This window comes from Setaria viridis, chromosome 1 (assembly GCF_005286985.2).
Source record: "Setaria viridis chromosome 1, Setaria_viridis_v4.0, whole genome shotgun sequence".
NCBI classification, from domain to species: Eukaryota; Viridiplantae; Streptophyta; class Magnoliopsida; order Poales; family Poaceae; genus Setaria; species Setaria viridis.
In genome coordinates, this window is record NC_048263.2 from 3,158,165 (window position 1) to 3,176,595 (window position 18,431).

The window sequence follows — 18,431 nt, forward strand, 5'->3', positions numbered from 1 at the left end:
GATGGTCTGTCTAGGAGGCACGGACGGTTCAGAGAACAAAATCATGTGACATCCACTGTTCTGTACAGAAACCTCTCTATTCCTCCATACTTCAAACTTGATCTTCAAAGGTTCCAAAAATTCCATCAAAATTGTGTTGATACAAGAAATCAAGAGCAACTCATTTTGCTTGAATTGGGAATGAAAGCTATGGTAGATTTGAAATGGAAATTCTTCCTGAAATGCTATTTTTAGGTTTTCGGCTGAGTTGTTTGGCTTCAAGATGGATTCCTAAAATCCGGGGAAAATCACCTAAATTCATATTTGAGGAAGAAGTATTTTACCAAGTTATAATTGAACATATATCCTATTGTAAAAGGAAAGTTTCTTCACAAGACAAGCATTTTCACTTTATTCAATAATTCAAATTAAAATGCAAATGCATTCAAACAAGCACATAAATTTTATATTAGCAAACAATGATGCTCATGATGCAATGCTCAATAATGTAATTACATTTAGGTTGTTACAATTAGGAGTTGAATTTGAATAATTCCATTTACTGGTAGGCTGGTACCATCCTATAGAAACTGTTCCGTTTTGGTTTTTTTCTCGAACACGAGGAGACCGTTTTGGTATTTCTACCATTTGTAGTTTTGTTAAAAGAGGATTTGGACCCTACCACCCTGCCCCAGGGGGGACACTGATTTCAACGCAGATAACAGAGTTAGGCATTCTGCTTTTATCTAGTGAGGTAATGCTCAATGTGATGTAGCTTTGAACTAATCATTACTCCGGCCTAGGAAATGTAGCTCATCTATATTTTGATTGTAAATTACAGAAAATAAATATCACCATATCCTCAATTGTGAAAATACATGTTTGCTAGCACAAGAAGACCAGAAAAGCATGAGGGCATTAGTTACAAGATATTTAGGCTTACTATAGTTGCATACCTCACTGAGCAGAGCACACATAGAAAATGAATCTGACCTAAAGAAAGAGGATTCTCTCTTTCGAGCACACTAAGCAAACAATGGAATTTATAGAGGTTTGAATGTGCTTAAGCAACGGTAGTAAGCTAATTATTACAAAACTTACTCCGTCCAGCCATAAATAATAGTATCTGGAATGCATGAAGTCAACCTTTTTTTAATTTCAGCTAGTGATGTCTTTTGCACATTGAGATTGATTGATTGAACATGTGAAAAATGATCTGCACAGATTTATCGATGTGCTTCATAATATTGTTTATTTATGTTCTGCAGATATATTACAATATGAATTAATGCCCCAGTTTGCGTATAAAAATAGAGTTGCCTCCAAGTCCAATACTACATGTAGATGTGTTTTCAGGGAGCACTACTTACACCAAGTCCAAGCTATAGAGTACCTCTTTCAATCAAAGAGAACAGAAAAGGCATATCTCCGTCCAGAAGTAGCAAACTGGCCACCTATCCTAACTCAAATAAGCTCCCATAGGAATCCAGCACTAATAAACATCGGGAAAGAAAAAAAAAAGAAATCGTAACTTCTACCACGAGACAGAGAGGAAATGTTTTGTGTATCCCACATACCACTAGTTCAAGATGCTGGAGATAAGGTTGATAAGACACCAGCGGCTTTGTTGGTAAAACAGGCAGATAACTCACCATTCCCAGATTTGCAGTAGCAAGTTGTAATCACACAGAAGTTGCCTTCTCTTCAGCTCTGAACCGTTGCTGTCTGGACACCCTCTGCCAAATCTTCAAACAAGAACAAGACACAGCTTAAAAAGGTACTTAGATTTCATAAAAAAGCAATACATACAACTTTACAGTGCGTAATATGTGCAGCACTACAATATTCATGCTCCACCTCTGTTGCTATCCAGCACAAAAATAGGGGGTGTTTGATACCCATTTCTAAACTTTAGCACCCATCACATCGGATGTTTGATACTAATTAGAAGTATTAAATATAGGCTAATTATAAAACTAATTGCACAGATGGAGTCTAATTCGTGAGACAAATCTATTAAGCCTAATTAGTTCATGATTTGACAATGTGGTACTACAGTAACCATTTGCTAATGATGAATTAATTAGCTTTAATAGATTCGTCTCGCGAATTAGACTCCATCTGTGCAATTAGTTTTATAATTAGCTCATGTTTAGTCCTCCTAATTAATATCCGAATATCCAATGTGACCCTATTAAAATTTAGCACCTCGTATCAAACCCCCTCTGCCCTCCTAGTCACACTCTCTCGGATGCCAAACCAGAATTAAGCGCGTAGCAAAATAACCGCTGCGACGACCATCCGGATCCTACTCCCACACTAGAACATGCGAAACCTCAAAGCTTCCAGGGCACATTTCGTCGAACACGTGGCGGAAGGCACACAAATTCCCCGCTTGCCTCCATCAGTCTAACCGCTCACAGCAGGTTACGCGGCAGTGCGCAAGCGCGAGGTGGCACGGGGGACCCACCGCCACCGTCCGCCGGCTTCCACGTAGCCATGCCCATGCGCCTCCGCCTCTGGCTCTCTGCCGCCGGCGCGCGGCGCAGCGAAGAGCCCGGCGTGGCGGGGAAACGGCGACTGATTAATAACGGGCGGGATATTGCTGGTCTCGTGAGCTTTCTTTCCTTCTCATTTTAGGCCCATTACCAATACCAGCCCATAAGATTACTCACTCACAACAGTTGGGCTACAGGACCAAAATAAGAACAAACAAGGCTCTATAAGGCCCATTCTTGCTTGAGTGAAAATTGGGCTTAGGGCCTTAAAAGCACCGACGAGCCTTGCTCTCGACGCCGCATCTTCAGATTAATGTGAGCCGTCCATAAATTTCTTCGCTTCGACCTCCAACGGCTGCGATCGCGCGCGTGCAACCCTAGGCACGAGATCCCAACTTCCCAACTCCCAACCCAAGGGTTGCGGGCTGCTACTCCGCCTCTGGCTTGGCCTCCGCTCTCCGCTGCTGTGCCGCACTGCCGCTCGCCCGATCTCGCGCTTGCCGCAGCGGTAAGTTTCACGTCTTAGCAAAAAATTCGAGGAACTTTTGCGATGTCTTCTTGCGTTATTTGCGTTTTTTATGCTACTGATTTTTTTTATCATTGGTTTTCTTGTGTTGTGCAGATCTGAGATCGAGCGAACAGCGAAGCTAGCGGCCGGTGGAGATGGCGCTTGTAAGTGTTTCTACGTTTGAGCCTTTTTTGTGCACTACCTGGTATCTTTGGGTGCTTAGATTTGATGTGCTAGATGCGTTTAATTAGCTAACTTGGATTAGCGAGGTTGTTAGCTTGTAGTTTGGACTTGGTGTGGTGTGGCAAGTTATTTTCTTGTAAATTAATTACGTTCATGGGCTTCTGTGGGCTGTAGAAGCTACAGCAAGGATTTTTTTTTTATCTGTCTCGAGTTCAGATAAAATTTGGGCGCAAAATTATCCCACTTTGCATGCTTTCCTTCTCGCAGAGGATGGGGGTGCTCCCATTTGAATGTTAGAGATTGAATTCATTTGCATCCTTGTTGTAGTTAGGAAAATGATGATTGCCTGTAGAATGGCTTGTCTTATACAAACCATGCATGAGCTTATTGACTTGGGGACTTAGACATCTTTCATTACATTCTTATTGAGATGGTATGATAAGATTGGTGTTGTCATGTACTCCCTCCGTTCCAAATTATAGGTCGTTTGGACTTTTTTAGATTCATATATTTTGCTATGCACTTAGATATACACTACGTGTATATGCATAGCACAAGCTATGTATCTAGAAAAGCTAAAACAAACTATAATTTGGGACAGAGGAAGTAGCAAACACCTCCCAGCAGTTCTTTGATGTACTAAATTTGTGTACTGCCTAGCTATTAATTGAAGACTTGTGGTCAATTCTTTCCCAATTCGTTTAAGGATTCCACATATCTCCAGCTGTGATTTGCATAGTGGTTTTCTTTCAACATGATTTGGTGTATTGATTTGCTACATGCTAATTCATTAGAAATTTTTCAGACAGAAGGCATAGCTGCCTTTAAGCTGAGCTGAGAAATTGTATCTTGGATATTATTTTACTGCCCTCGATGGTTTCCACCAATCAGAGCGCCTTTGTCAGGGGAAGAAATATCCATGACAACTTCCTGTTTGTCCAACAAATGGTGAAATCCTTGCACATGAAGAGAGAGGCTCATATTCTCCTCAAGCTGGATATTTCTAAAGCATTCGACTCGGTTTCATGGTCCTTTCTCCTGGAGGTTATGAGGCAGTTGGGTTTTGGACAGAGATGGCGGGACATGTTATGTCTAATCTTGTCGACCTCGTCCACTCGTGTGTTAGTGAATGGGGAGCCAGGGGAATCTATTCTTCATAGCCGAGGTCTTCGTTAGGGTGATCCACTCTCTCCCATGCTCTTCATACTGGTCATGGACGTCCTAAATTCTCTCATGGAGTACGCGGCTAGAGAGAGATTGCTTCAGCCACTTGCTGTTCAGCAAGCTCGGCATCGGGTCTCCTTTTTTGCTGATGATGCTGTGATTTTCCTAAGGCCCGGGAGGACTGATCTGCAAGTAATCAGAAGCATCCTTGACCTGTTTGGACACACTTCCGGCCTCCACACTAATCTGGTGAAAAGTTCTGTTTCTCCCATACACTGTTCAGAGGAAGAGATGCTTATCACTGCTGAAGTCTTGTCGTGTGCTGTAAAGGAACTCCCATGCATGTATCTTGGTTTGCCTCTTTCTATTCATAAGCCCACCAGAGAAGTGCTCTTGCCTTTGATTGACAAAGTAGCTGATCATTTGCCTGGTTGGAAGGCATCCCTGATGAACAGAGCAGGTCGGTTGGTAATGGTTAGGATGGTTTTATCCGCCACTCCCATTTATTCCTTGATAGCTCTTGATTTGCCAAAGTGGGTGTTTAAAACCATTGATAAGAGGAGGAGAGGTTTCCTTTGGAAAGGTCAGGAACAAGCCAATGGTGGTAACTGCCTAGTGTCCTGGGAAAGAGTTCAGCGGCCCCTGGAATATGGAGGATTGGGGATTCATAATCTGGAAACTCTTGGTTGGGCATTGCGTATCCGATTGTTGTGGACTCAGAAAACTGATCCTTCTCGGCCTTGGGCTGGATTCCAAATTCAAGCTCCTCATAATGCCCAAGCCCTGTTTAAGGTAGCAGTCGACCATATTGTGGGCAATGGTGTTTCCACTCTTTTCTGGAAAGAAAGGTGGGTTAATGGTCACACTATCGAGGAGTTGGCTCCCAACCTGTTCAAGGCCATCCCCAAAAGGGCAATTAGAAGACAGACAGTAGCCCAAGCTCTTGTTAATCGAAGCTGGTTGGCAGACATCAAAGGCGCACTTACAGTTCAGGTTTTATTGGAATATCTCCAGATTTGGGACCATGTTGAGGGAGTTGTCCTGCAGCAAGATGTTCCAGATCAGCTCAGATGGAAACTCACACAGAATGGCGTATACAGCAGCAAGTCAGCCTATGCTGCCTTCTTTGTTGGAACCATTAAATTTGCTCCTTGGAGGAGGATTTGGAAGAGTTTCGCCCCTTCGTTGCAAATTCTTCATTTGGTTAGCCATCAACAATAGATGTTGGACAGCGGACCGTCTTGCCAAACGAGGATTGCCTCACCCTGAGGTCTGTCCTTTTTGTGATCAAGAGGAGGAAACCATTCAGCATCTGTTAGTCGGCTGTGTATTTACAAGGCAGATTTGGACCTTGATCCTCCAACCTCTACAACTGACAGCCCTGATACCCTCACCTTCTGAGGCTCGTTTTTCTTTTTGGTGGAGGAAGGCATTGCGCTCAGTACCTAAGGAGATAAGGAAAGGGCTTAACTCGCTAATTATCCTGGTTTCCTGGGAGATTTGGAAACACAGGAATTCATGTGTTTTTGAGAATGCTAGGCCAAGCACCTCTTTGCTGCTCCAGACAGTTGGCAGATGAGTGTAGCGTTTGGGGCATGGCTGGGGCAACTAAACTTCAGGAACTCCTAGTGAGGTCGCTGGCCCCACCAGCCTAGGTCAAGGGGTTTTTGGTCGAGGTCATGCTTGTTGTCGTCTGTAAGCTTCGCTGTGTAGGTGTGTGGGGGTGTGTTTCAGTGCTCGGGTTTTGGTCCTTAACCGGACTTGTTGTGCTCTCTTTTCTCTCTTAATGAAATGACACACAGCTCTCCTGCGTCGTTCGAGAAAAAAACACATATGTATTTGGCAATTCCACACTTTGAAATCAGTTCACACCAATTGTCGGACTTTAGGTAACTTATTATAGAGTACGGATTACCGAGTCAGCTCATACGTGTTTGAATGAGCTACCATTTAACTTGTATGATTGTCTAGTTTGATCCTACAACTTGTATTGGTTGTTTTAATTTCTTCATTCCCATTTGTTCTCGTGACAGGTTTTTGTTGGTATATACAAGTTTATAGCCTATCTTTTGTGTTGTATAGGTACTGCATGCTGGCAGTGGTAACAAAAATGCATTCAAGGCACTTATTGCCGCAGAATACAGTGGCATCAAGGTTGAGTTGGTGAAGGACTTTCAAATGGGTGTCTCCAACAAAACTCCTGAGTTTCTCAAGATGAACCCTATTGGGAAGGTACGAAATAATGTTTTGTACCTTAAGAAGCCTGAAGGCTGATAGAATGGTCCATAATGTAATTTGGGCACTTCATTGCAGGTTCCTGTCCTCGAGACTCCTGATGGTGCTGTTTTTGAGAGCAATGCAATTGCACGATATGGTAAGCCAAATGTAGCAACATTGATGTCAAATATTTTGTTTGCAGTTATTTGATTTAGCACTGAATATTGTCATCTTTGTGAAGTTGCTCGTTTGAAGGCTGACAACCCGCTTTATGGATTTTCACTGATTGATTATGTGAGTGATGTTTTACATCCATTTGATCATTTTATTATTTTCTTTTACCTGTGCTTAAATGTTTTTGTTTGTTTCAGGCCCACATTGAACAATGGATGGACTTCGCTGCAACAGAGGTTGATGCTAACATTGGGAAGTGGTTGTTCCCACGTATGGGGTTTTATCCCTATGCTGCTGTGGTATGTATTTCCACGTGGCTAACACTCTTTGTGTTTCTCAAAAGCTTGATTGTAGTCTTATATTTCCATTTGCTCAACAGAGTGAGGAAACAGCCATTGCGGCTTTGAAAAGAGCATTGGGTTCCCTCAACACCCACCTTGCATCAAACACATTCCTTGTTGGGCATTCAGTGACTCTTGCGGATATCGTGCTGACATGCAACCTCTACTTGGGCTTTATTCGGATCATGACCAAGAGTTTCACCTCGGAGTTCCCTCATGTTGAGAGGTACTTCTGGACCATGGTTAACCAGCCAAACTTCAAGAAAGTCATAGGTGATGTGAAGCAGGCAGAAGCTGTGCCACCTGTTCAAAAGAAGGTGGCACCAGCCAAGGAGCAGAAGCCTAAGGAAACCAAAAAGGAGGCCCCAAAAGAGGCCCCAAAGCCTAAGGCAGATGAGAAACCAGCGGAGGAAGAGGCACCAAAGCCTAAGCCGAAGAATCATCTTGATTTGCTTCCTCCAAGCAAGATGATCCTTGATGATTGGAAGAGGCTGTACTCCAACACGAAAACCAACTTCCGCGAGGTTGCTATTAAAGGTACATTTTCCTTCCAAATTCATGTTTAAATATTACATCATTAATTGATGTTGACTGAATATACACTGTTGATGGCTACACAAGATTTTACAGTAGAACTTTTGAGTATCTTGTAGCTTTTAGTTCAAATTATAAGCAGGTAATCGAAATTTTGTATGATTTTTTTATGGTTTGCACAGTTTCCAGATCTTGATACTCAATTTTGTATTTGGTAACTTCAAGTGCGACATACAGATTAACTGAACTCATCTCCCATATATTTTCAGGTTTCTGGGATATGTATGACCCAGAGGGCTACTCCCTGTGGTTCTGTGACTACAAGTACAATGATGAGAACACCGTGTCCTTTGTAACCATGAACAAGGTTGGTGGGTTCCTGCAGCGGATGGACCTGTGCCGCAAATACGCCTTTGGCAAGATGCTTGTGGTCGGCTCTGAGCCACCTTTTAAGGTCAAGGGGCTCTGGCTCTTCCGTGGCTCAGAGATCCCCAAGTTCGTCATGGATGAGGTCTATGACATGGAGCTCTATGAGTGGACCAAGGTTGACCTCTCTGACGAGGCCCAGAAGGAGCGTGTCAATGCCATGATTGAGGACCAGGAGCCCTTCGAAGGTGAGGCCTTGCTGGATGCGAAATGCTTCAAGTGAGCCCATTTATTTGTTATGGAACTGTGGAAGGAGATGTCTACTTTTTGGGTCCAGTTCTAACTAGTCAATACTTCTGGAACTCATCAATGTTAGTTTTGATACTGGGTGTACTGGTTATTTTCTGTGCTATGTTGAAAGAGTTTGGCCATGATAACGGGAGGTTTGCCTGCATCAAGTGCAACATTGCAATGCATTCATGTGCATCATATACCCTTCCGGTAAACTTGATATACGTATTCATTCACCCTGTAAGGCTGTAACTGGTTGATCTGCATGACATGAATAATTGTGTGGCTCCGGCTGTCTCGCTGCAAGTGTCAAGGGATTGTGAATTTAATTTAATTTCAACTTGAATCCAAGTTGTAAACACCATAGTTTTAACATGCAAAATTTACCTAATGTTACGTCTGGCATTCCGCATGCAATATGGAATACGTGCTAGTTGTGCGAAACCTGACGAATTGTCCTTAAATTTACCCTGGTGCATCGTAGTGAACGCGCATATTTTGAAGAATATGGTAAATATGAGCTAGCTACTGACAAGAATTTTGAGGTGGTGCATCGCATGAAGGTGTATATTTTGAAACAAATAAGGTAAATATGAGGTAGTTACTCTCCAAAAAAGTTAGCTCAACTTAACCGTCGCCCCTGGATTCACACCAAGGTATTTGGATGCAATTACATCCTTTCGTAAAAATCGTTAGTCACAAAGAAGATGCAACATTGGTAGCCATGAAAAACTGAGGTAAAGAAGCCTTCTTCGTTTTCCCCTTGAAAAAGATAACCAAAAGTATTAAAATGCACATTCACAAAAGAAGCAAGGTAGCATCCGTATACATGATATACATTTGCATGTGGTCAACATTGGGCTGCAACTTTTTGCAGACACCATGAAATTTTGACATCTTTTTCCATCTTTTGTAAGACGTGGTGAAAAAACTTCAAGATCCTATCTTTGTGGTGAATTCTGATTCTCAGAATCACCCCGTTCAAAATCCAGAACTGAACAATTATTTACCATGGCACAGAGCACTTCGTGTCGCACCACTTTTCTTCACTTGAGACTACACACTACGCTTTCTCCAGCAGCGCCTTTGCACAGCTTCAGAGACTCACATTTTCACAAGGTGATGTGTAGAACCTTCGCCCATACACATCTATACCGCAGAGATTCTGAATATATCTCCACGAGCTTCAACATGAAAATTTTAGCCCTGTGGTAGGGCTTAAATACTTGAACACCTGTGTCCTGAGATTTGTCTCAGGAAAGGTATGTCAGCAGCTTTCTGTAACAACTAAACGCTGTAGTTGCTTTAGAGGTGACAAGAGCTGGGAAAACGACGGCCTTTTGCTTGGATCGCTGCACAAAACATAAGGTTCCTCATCAGTGGAGCGAGTAGCAGGGGAAACGAAAACTATTGTAGAAATAGGATGGTTGGGGGAATTAATTTAGTCTTACTTATCCCAACATGAAGATATTATGCTAGCCACCTGCGGGTCCACTTCCTTGGGGATGTCTAGTCGTCTGTTCTGGAATCCAACTGCTCCAACAACTTGCATTGGATTCAACCCACTCCATGGTACACGCATGGTTGCTAGTTCCCATAGGATTACTCCAAAGCTGTAGACGTCACACCTGAAGCCAGCAGGAAATGTTGGGTGTGCAGAAGATGACAGGGGCAACAGAAAAAAGCAACATGTCCATGGAACTCACTACTCACTTCTCATTTGATGGTTCATTACGTAGTACCTCAGGTGCCATCCACTCTGGCTGCAGGCCAACAGGAAATACAGTTATAAAGATGTGATGGTGACAGGTTATTTACAGAAAACACACGCTGAACAAGAAAAATATGGGAAGGCAATATTCTTGTGGAACATAGGCCACCAATAACAAAATCATAGAACCGACATCCACATATGCATCCATTGAACTGCTGTGATATGAAGTTTTGAACAAAGGAGGACGCAATGATGCAATGGTTATGCTGAGGATTAAATAATGCATGATGCAGCATCCTAAGAGTATTTGACTTGTGCAGGTTTCTGTCCCTATGCAATAAGAAAGCAATTTCATTCCGAACTACAGATTTGCTATTTGGAAAGAACTAAGATGGTCATTTGTCAGCACCATATTTCCCTTCCTAGTCTATTCCAAAATGAGTACTCTAATGGTCTACAAAAGAATGATGTATTTCATACAGCACATTTGTCATGTTTCAGTTGGCAAATTGGCATTGAGCATACATCGTGTTGAGACTTGAGAGTGCCACCTACCATGTCTCCATCTTTTTTTTTGGGGTGGTGTGTGTGTGTGTGTGGGGGGGGGGGGGGGGGGGGGGGGGGGTTCTAATTTAAGTTTGTCTACTATGGGAGTTGCATTTGTTTTAGTCTTTCCTGCCTTATGTTAACACCACTTTCATGTGGTGAATCGGTACGAAGTTTCAGTGATCTAGCTGTAGTATATTCTAGGTTTGTAGCCTCTCAAATAGTAAAAACAGTCAATATGAACAAATAGAAAAATTAAAGGATGAGGGGTATTACTGTTCCAGCAGTTGACTTAGAGGAAAGGAAAGTATGATGTTTCAACCTTGACATGCCAAAATCAGACACCTGCAAGGGACATATGCATATTGTGTTGAGATCAACAACAATGATTTGGTGATGCAAGCGTAAAACAAATGCGTAATAAACATTGATTTCTCCAAAGTAACAACTTTACATTGTCTGCGGAAGGTATAGAACCTGTAAACTGTAACTAAAGAATAATAAGGTAAATAAACAGCAGTTATGGACACTGCAGTTATTGTTCTGAGCTGGACAATACCATTGGAGGCAATGCTAACCAGCTATACCCCAAAGCTGTTGTACATGGAACCCAGTATTTACTTACCTCTAACTAAATCATATTCATAGGTTCAGGGGGTTCAGTGCCTCATTAAGATTGGATATACTGTGCACCACACAAGCTGACACTGATTGTTAGCAAGAGGCCTATTGAAAAGTGCAGGAAGGAAGGAATCTAGTAGTTCCATGCACAGAATAAAAAATAAGCAAAGTGCACTCTTTAAAGCAAACATTCTATCACCGCGATATAATCTGTCTTGGTACGAGAGCATAGTGAGAACCAATAGGCCTCTCCCAGATGAAGTACAGGAGCACAATAACAAGAAAATAGGTGTGCATCGAAAGAGATGTTATAGAGGGAAGAGTCACCTTAACAACCCAATTTTTATCCACTAAAAGATTTGGGGATTTCAGGTCGCGGTGGACAATGGTAGGATGGCTAGAGTGCAGGTAGTTCATCCCTTTTGCCTGAAAGAATACAATATCAACAGCTGCATAGAACAAACCACAACATATGTATGAAACTAAAACAACGTGCCCAAGCTTACCACATCTAGTGCCATTTTTAGCCTGCGTACTTCATCGACTTGACTATTTGGTCGATGCAACAGGCGATATAGGCTTCCCCTGGCAAAAACAAGTATGTTTTCTGTAATTGCCCTTTGTATTCATCAAACAAGAAGCATTGAAATTATCAGTTAGCATTTTAACTACAAATAGAGGAACTTGTACAAACCTTGGGAGGTACTCAGTTAATATAGAGAGATTTGGCGATTGTGTCACATATCCCAAGAAAAGAACAACATTGGGATGTCTTAATCTCGACATGATTCTCACCTGAAAGGCAACAACACATATTTAGCTGAGGAAAAAGAAATCAATAGCCATTTAACTCAATATGAGAGATAGATTCATGTCTTAAAATTTAACTCACTTCACATTTAAATTGCTCTAGTGAAACACCTGATAAATCCTGATCAAGAAATTTCTTCACTGCAACCTCCTGAAATTTACAAGGAAAAGGCATCAGGAGAACTGAAACTCTCAAAGAACAGATTCAGCAGTCAAAGGAAGACTGCATATGTTCCTCGACAGAATTGGTAAGCTGCAATACGTATTCTTAGAGATAAGAAAAGACTTTCAAATGTTTAGTCTGAAGGTTTATGTGCATGTTAAAGCATTTGGATACATGTCCATGCTGACAGCTTGACGTACATGGAACAAAGTCATAATTATTGACTCATACTCACATGTCTTCCTAGTTCAGTTTTTTCTTATACAGATGTCAACTGGAGTAGGTAAACTTTCACTTTGCCTCTATTAGGAATAAAACCTGATGCACAATGTTTGCTTGCTAAAGGTCAAAGCTTATCCATGCAGTATAAAGATGATAACAGGTTATCAGACCTTAGAACTACAAGAACTGATCAATTAGTAATGTCATTGCATAATGCCTAATCACGAGTCAGGCGTGTCATTCCACACATTGGTAGACTTGGTGTTGCGGTAAGGACATTAATCCCAAAAGTTAGTATGTGCAAGTTCTCCAAAATCATAGCATCAACAAATACCTCAAAACTAAAGAAAATAGAAAAAAGTCAAAAGTGCAACCCCTGGCTTATCTTAGGAGGAGCATAGAGAACCCCATAGGAGGTACACTACGAGCACCCAGGTTCAAGCCCCAGTAGGCAGCCTCTCAATGGAGGCTCTACCAATTGAGCCATCACTAGGTTACTAAAACTATGTCAGTAGTTTGCGTCTTGCTCAAAGGTTCAGTTTGCAGTCATCAAAAGAATCGAAGCAATAACTAAACAGGAAAATGAAAGCTAAAGGGTTACAAGCTATCGGCTGAAGAGTTATTTTCCCAACACTTGTCAATCATGATAAACTACTATAAATGACAAGCATGTTCCAAGGCCTGTAGCCACAAGAAAATACTATTAACTTTGCATAACCATGATCTGCTATGGATGGCACATGTATTAATTCATTAAACGAACTAGAACGAACGCGTGTAGAGCAAACAGCTATACAAAGGGAAAAACATCACTTATCAGCACAAGAGCAACTAAATCATCTCTTGTTATGTTATCTTTTTTTTTTGCGGGCTATTGTATTGTTACCTTATGATGTATTAAATTACACAATATGCTAAATCCCTAGCAAAATGTCATGCAAGGATTTGCTATTAGAATATTTGACTTACCGTGCCATTCCAATCTGCATGATAAACTTCCCCATATGAACCTGCAACGATATAAACTTAAGTATAGCACTGAATAGCCATAGCCAAGAAACAAATAGTGCACAAAAATGGACAGACCAATTAACTTCCAAATGTAGGGGAATTCTTATTCATACTAAAACTTGAGGGGCAGTTTTCATCTATACCACGCAGCTTGTCAATGATACGTGGTGTCTTGTCCTGTCATTGACACAGCTTGATGGTATAGATGAAAAGTGCACCTCAAGTGGTGGTACAGATAAAAATATTCCACAAGAAGTAAAAATAAACATACTCTAACAGTACCAGAAGTACATGCCAAAAGAAGAGGCACTTGAGATGAACTAATATGGGGAGCCTCATAGTAAAGTCTCAATAATTGTCCTAACAGTTTATTGGTAACAATTCTTTTTCCCTTTTGTTTTTCATGGCCTCATAAATAAATTTTGAAATTAATTTTCACTGTAATTTAAATTGGCAAAAGTTACAGAAAAATTATTGCGAAGAAAGAAGTACATTTGTTATCTGGGAATTAGGTATCTTTGTGTGGATGTAAACATTTTAAAACTACATTAATCTAGGAGCAGAGGAGATAATGAGAATTCGTATGGTATTGAAATGGAAGACAATACTGAAGGCGGGTACCATAAATTAAAAAATTCGGGGTATACAAATGCAGGAAAAAAATAGTTTACAAGATGTATGTGTCTGAAATCAGAGAGCGAAGCTTCAAGAGAACAGGTACAGAAAGATGGAAAGGTTGCCATCACTTAATTTCAACAATATAAATAAAATAATGAAAATAATGGTGAAGTCATATGAAATGGTTCCCCCAATTTGTGGGAAAATAGACAGTTGATTTTGTTCAAATCAGATTTGGGAAACATCAAAATGTAATAACTTATAAAGCTTGGCTTTGCAATTAAATAGAAATCTACTTCTCTTGACACTGGTTGAGAGCAAATTTCTAAGTGCTACATACATTTTTGTTGCAAGTTTGTTTTCATTCCAAAGAGTTCAGTGAGGGAGTTCACCTAAGAGAAGCTCCCTAATAACTAGTAATTTACTGCCTTACTGGTAAAAAGGCTAGGAACCAGGCACATACCTAAACCAATACGTTCTCCAATATCAAGATCTTCCCATGGTATTTCATATTCAGCAACGTCATCTATAACTGAGCTGATCGTTTTTGTACTAGACCAGCTCAACTTGTCCGAATTTCCGTTGCTACCTCCTGACATGCCCACCAAAGAATCTTCAGCAACCCTCTGATCCTCATTGGAAATAGCACTAGCGGTATGACCACGCAAATCTAAATCTCTTATAATGTCTTCTGCATTTTCCACAGGGTGTTGTGCATTTTCATAAAGTGATGAAGAATCTTTAGCTGCAAAACCATTTGGCAAATTTTGCCGTGTTTGAGCAACTAGCAACCATCCTGCACTTTCTTTATCATGAATGTTACGACTATTTTGATCAGGTAATAAATCAGCAGGAAGCAATGCACCACTCTCCAAAAGTAAGTCATGCAAATTTTGCGCAAACTGTGGGTTCACTACATCAGGCACAACATACTTGGAAACATCATTGACTTTAATATCCCCTTCAAGATCTTTATCAGAGATAACATTTTGTTTAAGTTCTGCCTGAGATAAATCTGCCAGATTTGAAGTGAGTGCTAAAATAGAACTGTGATCAGATGAGCTTCCTCCAATGTCATTTCTGTTCTCACATCCACCATTAATCTGCTCAAGAGCTAGGCATAATTCTGCAACACTCTCTTCAATAGCATCACCGCGCAGTTGGCTATTGTTGGAATCCTGAAACTGACTGCCAGAAATGTCTGAAGGGATTAAGGTGCCTGGAGCTCCCATCAGATCAATAATATATTCAGTGCTGCAACAGTTAAAGTACATAAGATCAATAGTTCTAGTCCATCTTAAAATATTTATGATCAATTATGTAAATGGTGGTAAAATCGCATAATACCTGTCAAAATCAACTTTGACCAAATTAACAGCTCCTTCATCAGTTCCGGTGTAACATATTCCTTTCACAAGCTTACATGGCAGATTGACTCGATCAGCAAGTACCTGAAAAAAACAATTGGTTAGCTGGTGTCTGTCTACATAATCCTACCGCAAACTCTACTTTTAAGCAATCCGGTACACTTTAGAGAAATAGTTTGATGCATATTGACAAAATGGCTGAATACTGGAGTTCACAACAATATAGCAATTAATTAAATTATTTCAACTGGCACCATTAGTGCTACACCATTAACCATAGAAATTCAGAATTAGAGGTTGCTTCTAGCAACAATGCTAAACACACTAAACATGATGATTTAAAACCTTCTACAAGTAACATAAGTCCTGCACGACAGTCATTGCCACAGCCACAGAATGACACAAAAAACACATACAAGAACAATTGGCTGTTCTCTAATCCATTCTTCCTCATCTTTCCCATTCTCAAACTTCTTCCCCATATTCTCCCATACATTTTCTTGCACTCATGTTAAGTCCCAAACGCCAATGCTGATGATTTAGCACAGCCACTGCCACCTTATCATCTTGCTACACCACTGCTCACCGAAGAGCAGTCAGCAACCACCATTCACTGATCAACTCACCTCAAACAAACCATACATTTGTTTGTGGCTGAACTAAACTCTTGCAGTTACCAACCCTGGTATGTACCCTTGGAGTTGAAAAGACTTTTTGATCCCACTACTCAAATTCTTAAAATTGAAGTTTCAATGTCCAGGTGGTTTGCAATCCAGGTGAAAAGATTACATTCAAATTGTAAGTTCTCAGAAGTCAGAATGACAATATTAAAAAAAACTCCACAAAGGGCCAATTATATAGGTTCTTAGAAACCAATGGGTGTTTCTTAAATCGCAATTGAAAGTTCATTATTCTTTCTTTAACCTTTCATGGGCAATCTAGCTTTCAAATAATTCGAGGGAGTGAATGAACAGGAACAATAATAGGTGGCTGATAGCCGATAGGTTAACTCCATAATAGAAATATAGAATATTGACCCCTAGATTGGGAACTACCCGTGTTCATGCAATAACTATCAGATTAAAAATAAGGATGATGACAGGTGCTGAGTTACTAACCTTAAATAGCAGTGATCGGTGCCGTGACAGCCCAACCCGAAGCGACCCGAGAGGAAGAACCACACTGTTGAGCTGGAGCGAGAGCTCACGTCTCTTGATGCTCCAGTCCATGTTCATCCCATCGGCATCCTCCACGAGACCGCCCATCGCATCAACAACGAGACCCGCAATCTTCTGCGCGAGCTCAGCCGAAGCAGCAGGGCCATGTTGTGCCCTAGTCTGCACAGCGATCGCCGCAGCCCTATCCTCCAGGCGTTTTAAGGTGGTGTCACGCTCCCGATCCACCAAGACGGCCAGGAAGGCGACGTCGCGCCCCGGCGGGACCGCCCTGAGGTAGTCGAGGGAAGGGAATTTCGCCTGGAATCCGGGGTGCAGCTGCGCGCCGCACACGTCGTAGAAGCCGTCGGGGAGCTGCTCGTCGTAGTTGACGGCGCTGTGGTTCCAGTAGCGCGCGGAGAGGGCCTCCGCGGGGGTCCGGTCGTGCCCGCCGGCCCCCACCGTGGCGCCGAGGCTGATGAGCTCGGCCGCGCGGATCTGGACGGAGTCCGCGTCGACGAGCCCCGCGTGGTCCGAGGCCGAGATCGCGAGCGCCAGCTGCACCTGGTAGTCCTCCTCCAGCCGCGTGGTGGCCGCCTCCGCACCGAGCCCCCTCGGCTCCTCAGCCGCCGCGGGGGCGACCGCCGCCGGCTGCGGCGGCTCGGGCGCCCCCGCCGCCGCGACGACGACCGGCGGCGGCGGAGGCGGCGCCGTCGTTGCCGCCGTCGGGTGCCCCGAGCGCCGGTGCCGCGGGCGGTGGTGGTCGGGCGCCGCGCCCGCGGCCCCTCCCCCCGCGGGGGCGGCCCCCGCGAGGTGGAGCTTGCGTAGCAGGTGCTTCATGCGGGACATCGGCGGCGACGCCGCGGCATACGAGGCGGCGACCCCCACACCTCCGGCGCCGATCCGACCCGATTCGATCCCAATCGCGCGGGGAATTCCCGGCTCGCGTGCTTCAGCCGCGCCGATCGACCCGCCGACCGATCGATCGATCGATCTATCTATCTATCCATTTCTGACGTGAGCTGTGCTACGCTGTATCCTATTGGAGCGTCGTCGTGGATGCTTCGCGCTGGGGCTGGACGCGGCTGGAGAAGCCTGGAAAAAGAAGCAGCGGCGGCAGGCGGGGAATGGGGAGCAGAGCACGGGCACCAATACCTTCCTTGCCCCGCTCAGCGCGTGAATTTATTTTTCTTTTTACTATTAGTTCCAACTTGCCGCTCGATGCGTCGCGGTGTGCCGCGCTACAAGTGGTAATAATAATAAAATTGAAATGGTTTTGACGAGGCGGGGGGGCGGGGGGGCGGGGCGGATAAGCGCGCTGACGTGGCGGGCGCCGATCCGGGGGGCGGGGCTCGCCTGGGGCCGTTCGGTCAAGCGTGGGAATTCAGCTTGGACTTTTAATTTGGAGAGGTTCTCTAGGCTCTATTTGGCTTGGTAAACCATCTGGCACGTCGGAATAATGAATGGCTTTCGAGTTTTCTTTTTCTTTTCAAGAATAATGGCTTTGGACGTGAAGACCAGCCAGCGATTGGATTTGTCCATGCGCCGTTGAAATTGATTCGAATAGAACTTGCGAGCGCAGTACTACTCTCAGGGCCGCATCTAGGAATAAATTTTAGGGGCTGTACACAATAGGTAGAAAACGGACATAAATTCATTAGATATCATTCTAAACTAACATTAGTCTACATCAATTTATATGAAAATGAAAACATAATGCAAAATAGATCATGAGAAGCAAAATAAATAGATAAATAAGAATTATTTTTACCAAACTAATAGATGACACGTGACACCATCATTCTTCATGAGAAGCAATCTATACGCAATGCAACATAAATTAGTGATACGTGGTGAATAATAACATAAAATTTCAATTTTATAGTTGAATTGTACAATATTCTTTCCAATGTCTTGCAATTCTAAGGTTAGTAATGGTTGAACAATGTT

General features: G+C 42.7%; 2 protein-coding genes across 2 annotated transcripts; one reads left to right on the forward strand and one right to left on the reverse strand.

The window, feature by feature from the left end:
- Nucleotides 1-2,843: 2,843 nt before the first annotated feature.
- LOC117859546 (elongation factor 1-gamma 2) lies at nt 2,844-8,561 on the forward strand. Its single transcript, XM_034742672.2, has 8 exons — nt 2,844-2,985; nt 3,100-3,149; nt 6,415-6,564; nt 6,646-6,706; nt 6,791-6,843; nt 6,921-7,022; nt 7,103-7,601; nt 7,868-8,561. The coding sequence occupies exons 2-8, from the start codon at nt 3,141-3,143 to the stop codon at nt 8,245-8,247; spliced, it is 1,254 nt and encodes a 417-aa protein (XP_034598563.1). The 5' UTR covers nt 2,844-2,985; nt 3,100-3,140; the 3' UTR covers nt 8,248-8,561.
- A 467-nt stretch (nt 8,562-9,028) lies between these two features.
- Nucleotides 9,029-17,683, reverse strand: LOC117859535 (probable serine/threonine-protein kinase SIS8). The gene is made up of 12 exons (XM_034742663.2): nt 16,446-17,683; nt 15,308-15,411; nt 14,424-15,214; nt 13,301-13,341; nt 12,029-12,097; nt 11,831-11,931; nt 11,643-11,721; nt 11,464-11,562; nt 10,792-10,860; nt 9,969-10,018; nt 9,707-9,883; nt 9,029-9,607 (listed from the first exon to the last, which is right to left on the reverse strand). Exons 1-12 carry the CDS (start codon nt 17,328-17,330, stop codon nt 9,523-9,525), a joined length of 2,550 nt encoding a protein of 849 aa, XP_034598554.1. The 5' UTR covers nt 17,331-17,683; the 3' UTR covers nt 9,029-9,522.
- Nucleotides 17,684-18,431: the final 748 nt, after the last annotated feature.

Bases quoted from the DNA above. Each gene is read 5' to 3' on its own strand.
- LOC117859535 (XM_034742663.2), bottom strand. From the start codon at position 17,330: ATGTCCCGCATGAAGCACCTGCTACGCAAGCTCCACCTCGCGGGGGCC. The intron at 15,215-15,307 runs GTATTATGCGAT...TAACTGTTGCAG, and splicing joins GTCAAAGTTGATTTTGACAG to CACTGAATATATTATTGATC. The intron at 10,019-10,791 runs GTAATACCCCTC...GTTGGCCTGCAG, and splicing joins CTAAGTCAACTGCTGGAACA to CCAGAGTGGATGGCACCTGA.
- LOC117859546 (XM_034742672.2), top strand. The intron at 6,565-6,645 runs GTACGAAATAAT...ACTTCATTGCAG, and splicing joins AGATGAACCCTATTGGGAAG to GTTCCTGTCCTCGAGACTCC. The intron at 7,023-7,102 runs GTATGTATTTCC...TTTGCTCAACAG, and splicing joins TTTATCCCTATGCTGCTGTG to AGTGAGGAAACAGCCATTGC.